The sequence below is a fragment of the Anthonomus grandis genome, chromosome 6, assembly GCF_022605725.1.
Source record: "Anthonomus grandis grandis chromosome 6, icAntGran1.3, whole genome shotgun sequence".
NCBI lineage: Eukaryota > Metazoa > Arthropoda > Insecta > Coleoptera > Curculionidae > Anthonomus > Anthonomus grandis.
Window position 1 is genome coordinate 31296147 of NC_065551.1, and position 19993 is coordinate 31316139.

General features: G+C 30.9%; 1 protein-coding gene across 1 annotated transcript in view; it reads right to left on the bottom strand.

Moving 5' to 3' along the window:
* LOC126737638 (protein singed wings 2) overlaps window positions 1-19544 on the bottom strand; it is a 35314-nt gene extending 15770 nt beyond the window's left edge. The window contains exon 1 of the mRNA XM_050442617.1: window positions 19123-19544. Within this exon, the coding sequence (XP_050298574.1) occupies window positions 19123-19148 (26 nt within the window). The 5' untranslated portion in view covers window positions 19149-19544. The remainder of the gene's footprint in view (window positions 1-19122) is intronic.
* Between the last annotated feature and the right edge of the window lie 449 nt (window positions 19545-19993).

The following is a 19993-nucleotide window of genomic DNA, read 5'->3' on the forward strand; positions in this document are numbered from 1 at the left end:
CGTAAAAAACTGAAAAGTGTATAATATTTCTTATTTATTTTAGTGCAATTCTATTTATTTGATAATTTTTATAATTATTATCTAGCAGCCCTTTACTTAAGTGATATATGTATAAAAAGGTCTAAAAATCATGTTTCTATTAATTACATATTAAAATTGAATAAGATCATTTATGCGCATATACAGAGGCAAATAAAAAGAAAAAAATTAATTAGGCAATAATAATTACGCGAAAGTTTGTTGTATGATCATGTTTTTGTAAATAGTGAGCGAATAAGTAGTGAAAAATCATATAGTAATAAAAACTTATCTATTGCACATCTAAATTCTCAATGAGTTATTAATGAGTATAATAAATTAAATTAAATTAAATAATCAATTCACAGACCTCCAGGATCCAACGTGAACAATTTTATTTAAGGACTTTTAAGAAGGCCTGTACCATTTTTGATACTGCTATATTTGTTAGTAGATTTTATAAAAGAATTTGTTCACAAAAATAAAATAATTAAACTGCAAGAAACGTTTAATTTTAGCCAACATATTTCTCACATTGATATGGTTTAAACTACGTCAAGTTAAATTATTGTTATTATAAGAAACAAAAATATAGATTGCTGCTGCAGCAACGTGTTACCAATTTCCGCTCATGCTCTAATTTATTCAACTCTTAACCTACAAATAAAAACAGAAAAATTTCAAATAATATACTAAGTTTACACGTGACATTAATGCGAATTAGCGGCTAATTTCAATTAGAGCAAAAACGCATTGGCATGTGTTCACACGACGGTTTTAAAACGAGGTTTAAACGTTGACGTTAATCAGCTCTTTTTTTTTGTCAACCTAAATAATTTATAGATAAATTACTTAGGTTGAGGTAAAATATTGATTGATTGAAAAGAATATAGTTCTTTAAATTTTGAAACGATATAGCACACCACAAATCAAAGTACAAATTTTTTCTCCTTGTCTCGGTTTTCAAATTTTTGCTAGTTGGCAGCACTGAAAATTAATGCAAAATTTGGATCTTCTCCCGTATACAGGGAGTCTTAATGCGTATTACAGCGGGATCATCCACATAATTAAAACGTTTTAAAATAATATGAATTAGGAACGCTAAAACGTTTACGGTAATTCGCATTTACGGTTGCTTGTAAACATGGTATTAGAATCTTGTTATAGTGATGTTAAGCTTCATAATTTTGAATAGGATGGAATTCAAATAAATTAGGAACATATATTTTATAAACCAAAAATAGACAGGATAGGATAACCGCAACTCAGAGATAAAGTGTTGAAAGACAAACGACAAACATATTAAACCTTAGGCCGATCGCATACTTATAAGACATTTGTTTCGAACATGTCTGCGACATGTTATTTTAACACTGTTGAACACAAATGTAGGAAACAAAAATTAGTAGTTCGCACATTTAGTAGTATACTCGGATGAAGTTGTGGCGTTATTATCGGTACTAATATTACAAAGGCGAAAGAAGAAAAATACTTGAAAATATTGGGTTCATCCATATAGTACAGCTAACCTTCATCGCAGTATATTTAAAAGTTGTACTGGTGAAGAAATGATGGAAGATCAAGCAAAATTTCAATCATTTTATAGAAGGTCACGAGAGACATTTTTAGTACTTTTAGACATAATTGGACCTTCTATCAAGAGATCGGATACAAAATTTCGGGAATCCATTACACCAAAGGAAAAACTAATTATTACAATGAGGTAAGTAACTAAATCAAATTTCATTTCAATTGTGTAAGTATTTATTATGTATTACAACTTTAAATAGTCATAATCGGTATTTTGAGATGTCGTAGGTGTGCTTATTTGGATTGAAGAGTACGTAGTTTGCGCTTGAGAACTGTTTGAAAATGGGTGAAAGTTACTGTTGCTTAAATTATAACAAATCTGTTGAGAATGTGTTGAAAGTGATGGGGTAAAATTATTTGGTGGTGGTTTGTATAAAGTATTTCACCAATAAGTTGCATTGTTTTATATTTAAATTCGTGTTTTTGGGCGTTTGCCATTCGTTGTAAATCGGGCAGAAGACTTTTAAGAAATAGCAAGTCAGCATCTTCCGGTTTTTCCGATCGGCCTCGGCTGTTCAATGTAAAATAATCAATGGCACATTTCTCTATAGAGGGTCCACTTCTTTGCGCTTTTTTGCAAAACTTTTATTGCGAGTTAATGCGCTTTCAGTGACTAGTAAAGGTTCATTTGTAGAGGATTCTTCGAATGCATGAAGATTCTTCTTGAGTCGAAATATTATTTGTTTCTTCATATATATTTTTGGGAGATGGAATGCTACCCTTTTGTTGCCTAGATTTAGTGAACGGCACGAGAAAGTCCAAATAGTCTGCTAAATAATATTTTTTCTTTGCAGCACGTGGTGGTTTTTGCCTTAAATGATAGATATAAGCACATCTTAAATGTTTACATTTCTCCTTACATGCAGCTCCTAAAAATAAGATTTTCTTTTAGATACTTGGCAACCGGAATGAGTTTCAAGCAGTTATCTTTCCAATTTATGAGAGGAGACTCTACAAGTGGACGACTAGTTGAAGAAGTTTGTAACAATATTTGGTCAGGTTTGCAAATGGAATTCATGCCTTTTCCAAGTGAATTGCAATGGATTGAAAAAGCCGAACGCTTTGACGAACTTTGGAATTTACCAAATTGTATTGATAGTATCGAACATATTAGAATACATTGTCCAGCCAAGACGGGATCCGCCTTTCATAATTATAAAAGTCATTTTTCATTGCAATTATTGGCTATAGCGGATGCAGATAGCAATTTTACTGCAATTGACGTTGGCCACTACGGTAGAAATGGTGATGAGGCAGTATTTAAAAATTCAAGTATTGGACGTACTTCCAGGCAAACACACTCAATTTTCCACCACGTGACCGTAGATTTTCATAGAAACTGTATGACAGTTGTACGCCAAACAGATATTGTCAAGTGTGAAGTGTACGAGCAAGTTGCGGTTTTCGCAATGGTAAAGTTAACGGAACGAGAAAAAATAGAACTTCGGTGCATGGTTGGGTTTGGTGATAGAACACGTATTCAAAGAGAAGCTGCTCAATTATTCAATGAAATCCATCCTGACCGTCCTCCGATATGTCAAAAGGTGGTGAGTAGAATAGAGGCTCAATTTAGAGAATTCGGTCATGTGAGAGATCTGCCGAAATCTGGTCGTCCTGCTCGAGATGAAAATGAACTTGACGTTTTGCTTTCTTTGGAAGAAAATCCATGCACTCCTCATTGGGGCAAATTTACACATGGCGAAATCTATAGTTCACCGAATAGCTAAAAAGCACAAATATCACCCCTACAAAGTTATTCCTGTGTATGAGTTATTTGATGACGATTTCGATAGGCGAATGGATGATGGAAGTAAACACCCAGAACCCTCAAAAACTAAATGTGTGGTGTGGAATAGAGATTCCTCAAGTCGAAGGTATTTGTTAATAGGCCAAATAATCTAGACGATTTGAAACAGAGAAATCGCAGAGAAGTGCGCGCCATAACTCCGTAAATGATTGAAAATGTGCAACGAGACTTTTGATCGCCTTGGATATTGTCAAGCCGTGAATGGCAACCATTTTGAACATTTAACTTAATTTTTGTTCTTTTTTATTTGTTACATGAATCGTCTTTTTTTCGATAACTGTTGACTTTAGGTATAGGACATGATGCATAAAACAGTTTTTTTTTATAATAGCTGCAATAACAAAAAGTGCACAAATTCCATTTTCTTCTTGATTACCAGTAGCTATAGCTGCTGGTAATATACATACGTAGAATTCCACGCGAAATTCAAAGATGAAATAAAAAAAGGTGCTTTCATTTGAAAAAATGAAGTTGATGGTCGTAATTTATTTTTGAGCAACCCTGTATATACAAACTTCACGTACAAAAATGCGCAACTTGAAATAAAAATCGACGGGTCCGAGCGTTTTTTTTTTCGAACACACCCCTGAATTTTAAATGAATTTAGACATAACTTTAGGGATGCACTGTATATGAGCAAATGTAGATAAAAGGAAGGTCAGTTTCCTTTGCTAGTGTTTAATAGATTTTAGCAAGGCGTTTGATACCCTCAATCATAAAATGCTCCTATTTAAACTTGGCTACTTTGGCCTATATTATAATTCTATTGAATTTATGGAGAATTTTTTAATTAACAGGTGACATTGCCCGATATTGTTATACCGGTGGTTACCGAAGCTAGAAACACAAGTATTTATTTTAATAGTACCCTCTCACCCTTATTAAGAAAAAAAGTCCCATATCATACATGCCTATAAATAAATTATATCGCATATAAAAATTTTTGCAAACAAAATATTATTTATCTAAAACTGTAATTTATCTTCATTCGATTATAGCAACATTTTGTACATATAGTGCAATTTATAGTAAAAATTGCGAAATCTATATAAAAAAATTAAAATACATGTATGCGAACCTATATACATATATATGTACGCAAACATATACATGTTTGCCTACAATATAATACCATTTCGTAACCACATAGCTCTATACCAAAATAAACATTATATGTTAACAATGACTAGCGGACGTTAATTACTTTGTTATAATCGCAAAATTATTAAAATAGGTGAAGCACTCTATTTGAAACGCAGGATCATTCATATCATATTAGATTTCGAAACAGTTACAGGATACCCTATCAAAAAAGAGTTGACTTTAAAAAAATCTCTTAATTTCGTTGCAGTTCAGCTATGGAATAAGCTTCTAAATAGGGTAAGACATTTACCTAAATACGTATATAAAAAATAGTTAGCTAACCAGATAACTCGTTAATTATCTTTAAATTGTATTTTTTTGTGATAATATCACTGCTCCATTGTCTTGATGATGTTTAGTCAAGCTTTATTTATAACATTTACTATAAAGCGTAATTTGCAACAATAATTTACCTTACAAAGATGCAAATACAAAAAATTTTAATAAAATTTATTTATCTATGAAACCATTAGTTCTTTAAATCGAAGATTAGGAAATTATTAATCTTCACGGTGCCAAATTACACTACACCTTTGTCGACTTAGAAAGGTACTTACATAAGTTAAATATTGTAAATTGAAAGCAAATTAAGTCTAATTTTTGCTCATGTGAGTTTCATAGTTTGGACATTATTGAAACAGAAACTAAGTCACTTAAAGTCTCTTTAAATACATTAGAAAGACGCCATACAAAGTCGTCGAAAGAACGTCATTGTTAGACCAATACACCAATTTGACTATTTTAAGGTGGCATATTCACGTCTGTCATATATCGATTCTTCAGAATATAGGACACAATATTTTTTATAAGTCTAATTTTTACAATGAGCGAAATGGATGAATCATTTTCCGTGCATATTGAAGTTTTAATTAACTTTAAATTTATTTATGTCTGCATTAGTTATCACAGAAGAGATCTCGTAACCCTTTATAAAATTCTTGAAAGTGGGGTGTTATAATTACATATTTTGTAATTATATGTTTAGTATATAATATATTGTTTGTAATCATCTTTTTGGATATTCTATCGGAATTAATGTTATACTATTTATCGATCGTGTTCCAAGCTTTTTAAAAAGCATCAAAGAGCTAATTTAAATTGGTGTCATTTTTGGAACGGATTTACTAATTCACGGAATTCCACTTTTTTGATTGGCTTTGTGTGGGTTGAATCTATTTTTTGATCACTTAATTTTTAATTACTTAAATTATAATATATTTTTTAATCATACTATAAATTTTAACTAATTTTGCCTAGTTACAAAATAATATTATATTAAAATACGTAGAACTTTTAACAGTTTCTATATTACTCGTATGTATCTAGGATCATTTAAAATAAAATTATTTTTAAATATTTTCACATTTAAATATTTTTTGAATAACCCGGGATATAAAGATGTTAAAAGTTGCACACGAGAAGCGTAGTAATTTAAAAAAAAAAAAATCTTTTAAATATAAGAATCCAGTTTTCATTCAACAAAATCAAAATGATAAAAAATTATAACTTGCAGTTTTTTTTTTTCTCTAAAGCAAGAAACACATATTATGTATATATATTTGAACATTCATTCAGGTTTCGCCACTACGTGTTCCGCTTCGATCGATTAAAGATTAACATAATCCAATAATTATTGCTGTCATGTGTCGTATAAATATTTAAAATAATATGAACATATTAACATTTTTTGGAGATTTGTTTAATCTTAATAATAAATAACATAAACCGAAGAATATACAGGTTGGAGAATTGAAGATTACGGATTGTTCAAAATAATGGCAGTGCTATTATTTAATACCTTACGATACAAATTATTAAATTCGGCAGTGAAAAATAAGGATTTATTTTAATATTGAATATAGATCGATTCCTTGCGAAAAAATAATTTTGACGGTAGTTTAAAATTTGGCGATATCCACACTAAAGTGCAAAAAACTTCTATCGAAAGAATCTAGGAGCAGAAAGAATGACTGCAAGAAATGGTTTGTAGTGCACTAGAAGAAGATTTAACACGATCAAGTAGAAGTGTTGGAGAGGAGCTGGACCATAAAATTGTATTTCTCAAATATTTCAGAAGATATATTTCTCGAAGATCAATTAAAATTTTGTAAAACAATGATAAAAAAAGCAAATGAAAATAATCATTACAATCCTTCTATTATTCGATATTGCTCTCAAGGAAATGAGCACGGCAGTTGTCAATTCCATAATCTGCTCATAAAGCGATTATGGTAAAAGAATTTTGAACAAACACTTTTCCAAACCCTCTTATTAGTGGTACTTAAATGGCCTCCTAGATTGCCAGATTTTCTCCTAAGTGACTTTTATTTTTAGAGTTTTTAAGAAGTCAGTTTACAAATACGTATTTAGTAAGCCAACAAATTTAGAGAAATTGCGAGAGAAAATTCTTCGGAATCACGAAATGGGCTTTACGTTAAGTTTATTTATTATTCACCCAAAAGAGTAGAAACGGAATTAATTTTTGTTAAGTTCATTTCATTTTTCTGTTCTGTTTAACTTGCTCTTCTTTTATCAGAGCCTTTTTTTATAAAAATAACGCTTTAATTTTCATTATGCAGTACACAGGATAATGAATATTTTAATACACGAAATGCATGCGTGCGTGTTGCCGTATATCGTCTTTAAGCACCTCTCTATGCGCAATGATCGATTCCCCAACCTGTATGATTTATTTCACGGATACTTCATGTTTTAGTCTTCTTCCGATACTAACATCGTTGAGAGTAAAATGAAGAGTTTTGGTAAGTGATAAAGTTTTTTTATGATTTTAGTGTTCTACATACACCATGGGACCACTTCGAATTAACTAAAAATGTGATAATAAATAGGGTGTTCCATTTATGGCGTCTTTTATTACATTATCAAGGCTTTTGCGTGAGCAAATGTTTTTGTATTAACATTTTAGAATTCTGATAAGAAAAATAGTACGATATTTGCAGTTAAATTACTTCTCCTATTACTGCTTTTAATTTAATCAAAATGATTCAAATAAGATTGAATATATAAGGTATGATGTCAGTAGTATAACATAAGTTTTTTTTCTTAAGCACACGTATATTTAAACATATGGCTTTATTTACTTAAATCTGAAATTGCTAAATGTTTGCCAAGACAGAGTCAAGTGGATCCGCTCGTTTAAATTTACAAAAAAGGAGGCCAATTATAGTTAATTACCTGCGATTCATCTCGCGCCAAATGAAAAAAATGCAAATTTTTTTCGAGAACCAATAAAAATGGATACGTTTCGATATAAATAAATATGTAAAGATATTAATGAAGTAACATTTAACTCAAGCAAAATGTCGAGCGGAAACCCTGAAATTTGTTAGACATATGCATATTATGATTAGTTTGCTATTATAGCAATAAATGTTAATAGTGAAACCCAGGTTTTGATGCAGAACATTTTGTTAATTAATTATGGATTTTTTTAAGGTGCACCCTTGTTTACCATTTTGGCTGTAATGTTAATGCATATTTTCACCCTTATCAGAAGAAATATGTAGGTGTAATTTTAATGTACTATTGGGTACTAGAGCTCTAATTAAGGAGTGATGGCTAGAAGTATATTTTTTATATATACACTACCGGCCAAAAGTGAAGAAACATTTACAAATTTAACAATAAAATCAAGATACAAGAGCATACAAGATATTATTTCCTATTTGACTACCCGTCCAAGGTATGGACGGCCAAGGAAAACGAATAGTTAATTGAGAGAAAAATAAAAATGTTGGCAACAAAACATCCCTTTATGCCCGCCACAGAAATTTATAATGAAATACCTGATGGGGTTTTGGTATCTGTGCGTACTATTCGTCGTCGTTTGACTGAATTTGGACTTTATACCGTTGTCCAGCCAAAAAACCATTTATTTCTAAAAAGAATAGATTGGCTAGACTCCAATTTGCACAGGAACATCTTAATTGGACAACCCAAAAGTGGAAAACGGTTCTATTTTCTGATTAAAGTAAGTTCTGCCTATTCGGATCTGATGGAATGAAATGGGTTCGTCGTCCTGCCAATACTAGACTTAATCCAAAGTATACCAGGGCAACTGTGAAACATGGAGGAGGCAATACATGGTTTGGGGTTGCTTTTCCGGATCAGGAGTAGGACCATTAAGAAAAGTTAAAGGAAAAATGGACAGATTTCAAATTTTAAGAATTCTTCAGGATCATATTAAAAGAAAATATGCCACTTCGATGGTCGTTTCAGCAGGATAACGATCCGAGGCATACCGCAAAAGTAGTAAAGAAATGGTTTGAAGACAACAATGAAATGAACCCCTTATGAAATAGCCCGCACAAAGTCCGGATCTAAGCCCGATAGAAAACCTATGGGACCATTTAGATAGGAAAAAAATAAAGATAAATTTAAAAATCAGGATGATTTGTTCACAGCTCTTCAAGAGGAGTGGAATTCCATTTCAGCAGATTATATTGACAGCCTAATGAAGTCTATGCGAAGTCGGTGTGCTGAAGTTATAAAAAATAAGGGTTTTGCTACACATTATTAGTCTTTGTATATGCAACTAACAAATACATTGTGTATAAAAAATAAATAAAAATAGTGTTTCTCCACTTTTGTCCCCTGTAAAAACAAGAATAAAATATATTAGTTGTCACTTGTTTTTTTTTTTTAATTTTTTATTGAGGTACTGAAGACTAGAAACAAAATTATATTAAAAAAAAATAAAAAATTAATGATCAAATACACTAATATAAAAATAAATACAAAAGACACTTTGTTTCTCCACTTTTGTCCGGTAGTGTATATGGTGTTTTCAAGAAATTCTAGTTCGTGTACCAAAAGCCTGTTGCTACAAATTGTAAAGTTGTACATTTTTAAGTGTTCTAAAACATCTCAGTATAACTGAAGATACATTACTCCAGAATCTTCCAGAACCCCGTGTCTATTAGATTCATCGGAATGCCAAGTATAGTTATGAATGGTATTGGGACTTGTATGTTTTAAATATCGTAATAACTTCAAATCTGATAAAATATTGGAGTCAAGATTAATGGCGAACAAATCAATACCATCCGTTATGTCGACGACACCGCAATCTTATGTGATGATCTCCAGGATCTTCAACGCCTTGGTCAACGTGATGGGACAAGAGTTGGGCTTAAACATAAATATCACTACAACTAAGTTTATGGTTTTCAGTCATCAGCCGTATAATGATCATGTACTACTAATAAATGCTGAAAGCAATGAAAGACTTTCATATTTCCAATACCTTGGCTGTTACATTGCAAAGCATCTCGACCCGGATAAATATGTCAAGTGCAGAATAGAAACAGCTCACGGAACCTTTGAAAAAACTAGATCATTCTTCTGTAATATTAATCTAAATTTGATGAACTGCTACATATGGTCCATACTGTTCTATGGGGCTGAGGTTTGGACCTTCAATAGCAACCATTAATAGTCTTGAACCATTGACTACTTATGAATCCCATATAGAAAAATGAAGTGGTTTTAAATAGAGCAAGAGTCGTCCGTGAACTACTAATAACAGTTAAATATCGAAAGCTGTCCTATCTAGAACACATACTCATTGGTGATTGATACCGTGTTTTTCAACCTATAATGAAGGGACAGATTTTGTTGGAAGTGTCTAACAAATTAATTTATATATTTGAAAAATAAAACCATAGTGAGGGTTTTATTTTATGGGGAAAAAATACGATACTAATGACATTTAAGAAATTCGTTTAAAATGATCATGCTAATGAAAATCAATATCCGGGATGACTTTTGAAGGATTCACAAAAAAACCCAAACCAAATTGTAAATTTAAATCACACATCAATTTATTTATTATTAATATTACATTTTCAGACAGAATTGTTCATATTGTAACCTTTACAGTTCTATTAACACATTTATACAAAAAAAAAATGCATCTCTCATTTGATAGCTTTATTAGTCAGTGGGGTATTTAATTAGGATGAAAGGGAGCAGGATTGAACATTGATTGATTGAAAAAAAAATTCGCGTTGAAATATATACGAAATTTATTTTAATATTTATTTTAAAATGCAAATATTTCGTAATATTTTGCGATTTTTTGGCAAGATCATTAATTAGCAATCGATAAACAACGCTCGACTAGGAGTCAAGTTTTCGGAAAGAGTCAAATGTTCGTTACGACAACGCATTTATTGCCACTTAACACGAACGAGTAGCCCAGGTAGCCCTTTTCAGTTCAAACAACGTTTAATCATTTTAAAGACTTCATAGTTTTAATTCGACATTTGTGTTTCTCAGTTATAAAATAAATATTTTAACTCTACAAAATTCGAAACTCTTTATTATTATTTCCAATTTTCCAAAAGCCTTGCTCTTAATCATATTCAAAATATGCGATATAATCAAAAGAAATTTTTATATTGTTGTTAACAAGGCTTGAAATCCCAAAGATTTGTACTGTGAAGTGTGTGGATAGCTTCTAAAAACCTAATGATGCTCTAAGTAGAGCGAAACACGTGTAGCCCGTTTTATTACATGTTGTGAGACCGTGACTTTGTGTTTTTCTTTGTTTTTCGTCAATTTTGTATTTTTCGTCAATAAGGCTTGAAATTTTACTGCTATAACTAAGACTAAAATATTCCATAATTTTACAAAAAAGAGTAAAGCTAAGAATGGCCAATCATAAGACAGTAAAACAAAAAATTGGACCAGAAAATTATTATAATTTATCCTAATGTAAACACATAAATGCATGCAAATAAAATACTAGTAATGGAAAGATGTAAATTGCAAACCTAAATTGGGCTAAAATCTTTCAGCAAAATACCCTGTACGGCTGTAATAGCCCTTACTTAACAAAAAAATCTTGCTTTATCGTATGGATAGAAGTAGATGATCAAAAATCTTCTAACCATTTTATACAACTGTTCTTTTTTTATTTGTATAGATGTAGAAAATAGACAATCTAACATATACCATGTTTACACATAACCGTTAATGCGCTTTAGCTAAATGCGAACAATTAAGAAAAAACGCATGTATCAGCACATCCGTAAACCCTTTTAGGGTGCGAATTAGGAGAATTATTTTTATGCGAATTAAGAGCATAATTTTAAAACATTTTAAATATGTAGATGGTCTTGCTGTAATGCGCATTCAGGTTACGTGTATACAGGAGAAGATCCAAATTTGCATTAATTTTCAGTGCTGCCAACTCACAAAAATTTGAAAATCGAAACAGGGAAAAAAGAATGTTCACTTTGATTTTGGTGTGGTGTGCCTCATCGTGTTTTTACAAAATTTAAAGAATTATATGCTTGAATTAGATATATTTTTACTCCTTTCTCTCTATTTTTACTCTATTTAGGATGCCAATAAAAAACATCTGGTTAACGTCAACGTTAAAATCTCTTCTTAAAACCGTTGTGTAAATACATGCCACAGCGTTTTTGCTCTAATTTCATTCACTCATTTGACTTAGTAATAGAAAGAATACCGAGTTATATAACCTGCATCCGCTCTATTAAGTCTATCGTTATGGTTCTTAAAAATAAGAAACAACCTAAAATAAAAATTCAGCACAAAGTAAAAAGTTTGTGTGTAAGACACAGTAAGACAAGGAACGACAAGTCTCTCGAAATCTTAAATAAACATCTAATAGGCCTCTTTCGTAAAATAAAAGCGTTATTAAGAGTTTCTAGGATACTCCAATTTAAAGTACTCTATGATTGCCACGGTCATGGGATCATTGTTAATTATCGTAAATTTAAGAGCAAAATAATGGAAAATTGCGTATCACCAGCATACATTTGAACTGTAAAATTTTTAATTAAGGAAGATATAAGAAAACTAAACTAAATATTCTAATATTGTGTTACAGCTTGTTTTTGATTTGACAAGTAACTCTCAAAGAACATATACGCATCCGTAATTAACTCGGCAAAATTCAAAATTGTTTCCAGAGCATCGTATTTTTGTCGAAAGCTTTTGAGTAATCGAATATAACCAAGACTGTACACTACCTGATCAAGCGATTGGAAAGCTTCAAATGCAGTTGGACAATGATGGAAGCCCTTCTTGATCAATGCAAAGTGAGTTATATATGGTAAAATAAATGGCTGAACATGTTGCTTTTGTCCTAATTTTGTGAGTGACCATAGTTGAAATAACAGCTACATGCAGAACCTTGGTATACAAGACTCCAGTAGCAACATCTATAATTAATTGTTATAAAGCATTTGCCCTCATGTCAAGCAACATCACCAAAGCAAGATAGAGCCGGACACTAGTTCTTCACAGCCCAGACGTCTAAATTAAGGAGGTAACATTTTTTAATATGAAATTAAAAAGAGAATCCAACGGATTAGTTGGATCAGACAAAACAGTGGGAATATAAATTCACTGTAGCGTACTGGGTAGTATTAAAGAAAGAATACCAAACGGAAACTCAATTTGATCAGCTTGACTACGGGCTATCTACAGAGCCATAGAGAAGTTCGAAAACTTGGAATATCAAACTAACATGAATTTCCACTCACACTGGCATTTATGGTAATAAAAAGGCAGATTAGGTGGCCAAGGAGGCAAGGCAAATGAAAGTGGTGTGCCCTCCCTCTAGTAGAACTAAAATAATCCCTTTCATTAGCATGGAAAAAATCAGATCAAGATCAAGGCATCACTAAGGGAGTGAAATACGCAAAAGCTCTTAGCAGTCTACTAAAGAAGCTCTCATTCCATCACTCTTGCCTGAACAGCAAAGGAAACACAACATTGAATATGATTAGATCAGGTCATGTCAAGTTGATTTACACAGAATAAAAGTGAAGGAGGTGGGTACATTGCAACAAGTTTCGTTGCAAAAAATTTTCGAATGCCAGACACATCACAGAAAGATTGATATTTTATATACAAAACTCATGAGAGCATTCACACAGTTCCCAACTTTAAATTTAGACAAAAATGACAGCAAATAGATGTAATTACACGACTTGTTAGCTCTTTCCTAAAAGATTGTGGCATAGAAATATTGACCTCGCACCCTAGAGCTTAGACAATTACACTTTATTTGTACTAATTAATCCCCAATGCCAGATACTACAAAGCCAGAACCTCAGCAGTGGATGAGCAGTCAAATGTGGAAAGGATATCTTGCTGCTCAGACCATTGGTTTACCCTGGTGAATACTCGAAGAAGAAGAAGAAGAAGAAGAAGAAGAAGAAGAAGAAGAAGAAGAAGAAGAAGAAGAAGAAGAAGAAGAAGAAGAAAAAGAGAACAGCTAGTTAAAATTCAAACGCTAGATGACCCTCCTATCATATTAAGAACTTTAAGTCGTAAAAGGTTTATTTGGCATTTTTTGAAAAGTATGAAGTTTTTGTCTCTCTTTATGGAAGGTGTGAATAGTTTTTTTAGCAACGTATAGTCTTCCTAATCTGTTTAATTTTTTTTTGTTTAACCTGGTAACTGCCTTGTCTCACTATCGTCTTTTTTTAAAGCATGTACCCCATCAGTAAACCATTGAGAACATTTAAGAGTAGTTGTAAACAAAATTCCACAAGAATACATAGAGAGGTATATGATAAAAAAAGTTTAGTTTTTTCTTAAAGGCATCTGTATGTCAAAAGTATTGCGTTTGCAATATGCATTTAAGGAACTCTGATTTCTTTTGCAATATTAAGAAAATACTCTGTATATACAGATGTCGTTTTAAAAAATACATTTTTCAAGCTAATATTTGAAAAATATTACTAGAAAATAAATACAGTATAAAACTAGTAATAAATGATTACTGATTAGTTTTGGTGGATTTTCGAGATCAGATTTCTCCAAAGAAAACTATATGAATATTTTCATTTTAAAAAACTTGGGTTATTAGGATTTAACTAAACAAAATTAAATATTGCAAATAAATGGAAGTTTGTCAAAATCATTAATTAAGGACTCCGCAAAAACAATCCAATTACTTCGCACTCCCACTTATTCGTAACCGCGTAATGTAGTTTGGTTAGCCATTATTCAACTAAACAATCCTGAACAAATATAGGGTGCTTCTATACAGAATCCTTCAGTAACTTAAATCAAATATACTAGCGTACTGCAAATAGAATTAAGTTAATGACTATTTGCTCACGCTAATTTAAACAATTAAGCATTTTATTGCGTAGATTTTAAACAGTAAGGAAACTATTAATAAAATTGGACTATTAATTCAATCTGATTATGATTTAAAAATTAAAAAAAAAACCCTTTATATTTTAGTTGAAATAACATGGGATTTAGATTTCTTTTTTAGAAGTTGACTTTTGGGTAACGAACTGTGGAAAAATAAGTTTTGTTTCTTCTGCATTTCTCGCACTGCCTACACCAGCGTGAAACAAGACACATACGTATGATTATTACCGAAAAGACATTGTTATTATTCACTTTTGATGTCAAACAAAATAGTAGTCATATATTAAAGAGCACACAGTTTTTTAATGATAATTTAAATGTTTCACACATTTTAACGACACTTGGCTAAAAGAAACTGACGTTTTTTATTTCCAAAGAATACTAACCGAAACGTCAGAACCTCAGGTTTTTTGTTTAAATAAAATAATAAAATATTTCCTTCGATGTGCAATAAAAGGTTTAACAATTATTTATCAAATTGCTGCCGTTGTTCACAAAATCGACAAACTACGAGAATTTGTAATTAAATATCTTAATCGAGGCGCAAATGAGTTAACTACCTTTCATCTATGATAAACTATTGAAAACTGGAGTCCTGGGCTAATAATAGTGTAGAGAAAGTAAACAGTATGTTAATTAACTTGATTAATACATTTTACTATAAAATACAGAACGAAACAGAGATTTATAAAATAATGTATTTCCAGGAAAGTTTTCCGGAAAAGTAAATAAAATGTAGTGTTACAAATAATAATGAATTTATGCCAAAAAGTTTGTTTTTACCAAACAAACTTTCTTTAGACATAGAGATAAATTAAAACGGTAGTTACTGAGAAATACTCTGGGTAATAGCAAAATTTAAACACAATATAAGACTTATAGAAACATCTAAAACGAATTAATTATTAAAGGCTTAAGGCAAAAGTACTAGTCTTTGACCGCTTTTCACTTTAATTCAAAATATTAAGGATTTTTTTTTATTATTGTCTTTATATGACTGCCTTATAACGCCGTCTATACATTCTCTCTGTCAACTCAATAAATTTAAGCATGGTTGCTTTGCTACAGACACGATTATAAATAGTTTTTTGACAGTGTGCAACCTGTCAATGCAGTTCAGATCTGTTTTGCTAGCGAAATGTTAAGGAACCTGTATACAAACGTGTAAATGTTTTGCCTGTTTTAATGTACTGTAGCAGGATATTTATTGGTTAGGGTTTTTTTAAATACTCAATATTAAATAAAAATTACCTCTTTGTAACGAAAAATTATATATTTTTTCATTTATTAATTACAACAATAACTAACGCTTTGTTAATCTTTACGATTTTTCGATATTCTTTTAATATGCACTATAGAAGTTAAATTTTAAAATTCCATTATGTAAAAACGTAGTAGCTTACTAACCAGCTAGTATCTGACCTACCTTTTCTTTTAAAAATATAAAAAAAACATAAATAAATAATGTTGTCAAACATTGAAACAAAAATAGGTCAACCATTAACACAATTTGGTCAAAGATGCAAAAGACTATAACAGACAAAAGTACCTATATTTTAAATTTTAATCCTTGACCTATACTAAATATAAGACGTGTTAAGTTATAAAGATGTAAGTTGGTAGGTCAAATACTAAATTAAAATACGGTCAAATATAAAAACATCAATAAAAAATGCTGTTAAACATTGAAACAAAAATAGGTCAACTTTTGACGCAATTTGGTCAATCAAGCAAAAAAAGATGAGAATAACTAAAATTTATTTTATTATCATCATACTTTTTTAATGTAAATTATTTTTAGTATTTTATTACAGACCAAAGCACCTATATTTTAAATTTTATTTGCTGTCCTATACTTAAAGTAACACCTTTTAAGTTATAGACGTATAAGTTGGCAGGTCAAAAACTAAATTCAAATACAGTCAAATATTAAAACAACAATGACAACAGTTGCTGAAATTCATCGAGATCCATTTGAAGATGAAGAAAATATGCCTGAAAAAATTCAAAAGTTCCAAGCTTCTCCTAAAAACAATAGATTCTCTGGAGAAGCTGTAATACCAAAAAAGCGACAAAGAACTGATTTAGACGCAATAACAACTATTGAAGATAAAGTAAATAATATTAGTAGAAAAAATACTGCCGGGACTTTTATAAAAATATTTATAAAACTCCCGAGTTGTCTTATGAGCAAGTCAACAGTGACTTTCCTACTCCTTTTAAGAGATATTTATTTTGGCCCGCTGATAAACACACCAATAGTCCGAAACAAGAAAGAAAGAAAAACTACCAGCTGTGATTTCTTCTGAAGATTACCATATCTATCAAAGAAAAAAGGAAAAAGAAAAAGAAGAGAAAGAAAAGGAAAAGTTAGAGAGGAAAGCCAAAAGAGAAGAGAAGAAAATAGTTAAACAAACTAGTAAGCCTAGTAAGGATCAGAGCATAAAAAATTCAGATGTCGCCGAAAAATCATATGTTGTGGTAAAGTATGAAGAGTCGGTATTCCCAGGTATTGTTTTAGAGCATAAGGTGGTGGAAGGAAAACAGGAATATTTTATAAAGGCAATGACTAAAAGCGGAAAAAACTGGAAGTGGCCAGACAAAGATGACGTCATCTGGATTCTGAAGAAGACGTGTTGGAGACAATTAATGAGCCACAACCTATTAATAAAAGAGGGGCTTACAGCGTGCCGGGAGTTGCAAAATATTTAAGTGTTTTGGAATGATTTATATATTTTTTTTTCAATACAGTTTAATTTTGAATTTTTTTTAAAGAATTTGAATTTTTATTTTTGGTTATAATTTTTTTTTTGATAAATAAAAGTGTTTTTTTATCAAAAAGGGTATTATTTCCTGTGTTCAAGTGTCAAGAACTAGTGCATTAACCGGTCAAACACTTTTTATTAAATAATTTTTTTTTTAATATTTGAAATATATTACGGTTGTCTTAAAAGTAATTTTCGTAAAAATAACTAATAAAGCTACATGGTGATAAAATTGCTAAACATTTTAATAAAACTTTCTAATTTTGGTATTACTTTAAATTTCAAGAAGTATTTTAATGGGTCAAAGACTAGTGCGTTTACCTTAAATCTGGACAAAAACAAGTGTTGCAGTCTTCATTGACCGAAATTTTCTTTCTATCCTTGTACACCCTGTATATTTTAAATACTAATTATTCATAGTTCAATCCAAGTTAAAGAGAGACAGAACATGGCCAATACCAGTGATCATCAAAAGTTTTATCGAACTTGATTATTATATTAGTTGGTTTAGTCCAGGCGCTTGTGTTGTAAAAATTATATCTTGTTTTTTACTGTATGGATTTTAATGACATGTTTGTTTTAATAATGTTTCATATGAGACAAATCATTCTTTTTAGTACAGGTGCTTTTGTAAGATTTTTCCTAATAAATACCATACATTTTCCACTAAAATTAGAATTTTCGCGTTTTATGAATTTTTATTTTCCCTGTACCATATGAAAATTACACCTTATTTTTTAATCGCAAATTTAGCTTTTACATACAACATAGGAAATCTTAACATTCCAGAAGTTCCCAAAGAATCAGTTTGTTTGAAACAAGTCAATTTTTTCACTTTTTCTGGTAAACGTTATAACAACGATAAACCATATAACCAGAAAATCTTTTCAATCACGTGACCCTTACAACCTTTGTTTGGTTAAGAATAAATAAATATTTGATATATTAAGTTTCAGTGTCATGTGACTATCATAACCTTTTTGTCATTACTTTCGGTAGTTGAGGTTTATTTGGGATTCAATTAATTAATTTTGAGTAACGTTTGACTTAGTGAGTTTTAAGGTCACGTGAGTGCTATGATTTTTTTGCTCTTTTTAGAGTAATTATATAATATGTAATAGTTCTTTTAGTTAACCATTGGCCCTTCGACTAACTAGACCTAACCACTCCTAATAATTTGTAGTTCTTCTTCATGGTTCCTTCAAAACTATTCACTCAAAAGAAATAAAAGTTTCAAACTGGTTCCCATAGACCAGTTGTTGCTTCTCTCCTATACAACTTGTTAACACATTTATTATTAAGTTAAATTCATAGTATTTTTATACCACCACACCCCTAAGAGAGTGCTGGAAGACACCGTTGTCCACATATATATGCCAGCATACAGTTTACATACTGTCATTTTAACAGATACCAATTAATCAGTAAAAACAAATTAGCAAGTATTGAACGGCATAACATTTGAAAGACTACAGGTGCCAAGCACATTAGTAGAATGTCCTCGGAAGTTGTATTAAAGAAGCTTTAATTCTTATACTTTAGAGAAAACATTTGGAACCTTGGATCTAATTAATTAAAAACTGTTAAAAAGTCAACTTCTATATCCTATGAATTCTAAATAGTACTTACCACATCACGAAAAAAAATGCCTTCATGGTTTCTTCTCCAGACCTTCCCAAAAAAAACCCGGTCACCAGATTTACTACGCACCAGATCACATTCTTTAATTTTCCAATCGTAAAAACCAATACCAGACGATCAAAATTTATTAGGCACTTCGCAAGATCCAATTCGCACCTTGTTGTTAAAAACGCAACTATAGCTCTTAACGCGTATGACAAACATTGGTGAAATTATTCGTAGACTGATTATTTCTTAAATAATCATGGTTCAGTACCGATTTAAAGACGCCCATATATTGCTCCGTTGCTGCAATATCAAGGTGCAACCGCGATCTTTTTAAAGGTATGTCCATGATGTTCTCGTAGGTCCAATTAAAGCGATATATGATACGCGGTTACGATTTTAAACGGTTTTGCACTTTGTGAGATCTTATAAATGGAGAACTGATTATTACGAAATGCACTTATATTTATTAAGTATATGATGTGGCTAGGTCTAAATGTTATATTTAGGTTGACATTTCTTATCAGGTAAAATGTAATTTATCTATTAACGTTTTACCCACATTAGCATAGTGGTATATTTTAAAACTAACCGTAAATTAGTAAAATTGCATCGGATTAAGACCAAATAACTGTCAAGGTTAGAAATAAACATCTTTTTAACAATAATTCAATTTTTTCTATAATCATATAAGGTGTCAAACCCTTACTGCAATTACTTTTCAACTCAACTCAAAATCTTAAAATATTCCGTAGTGGCATATCTATTTAAATATATTAAGGACCTTCCCAAATTTTCAAATGACATTATCACTATCGAACTTTTAATAAGTTGTTGCTACTCTTGTTTTATTTAACCTTTTGGTCTGTCTAAG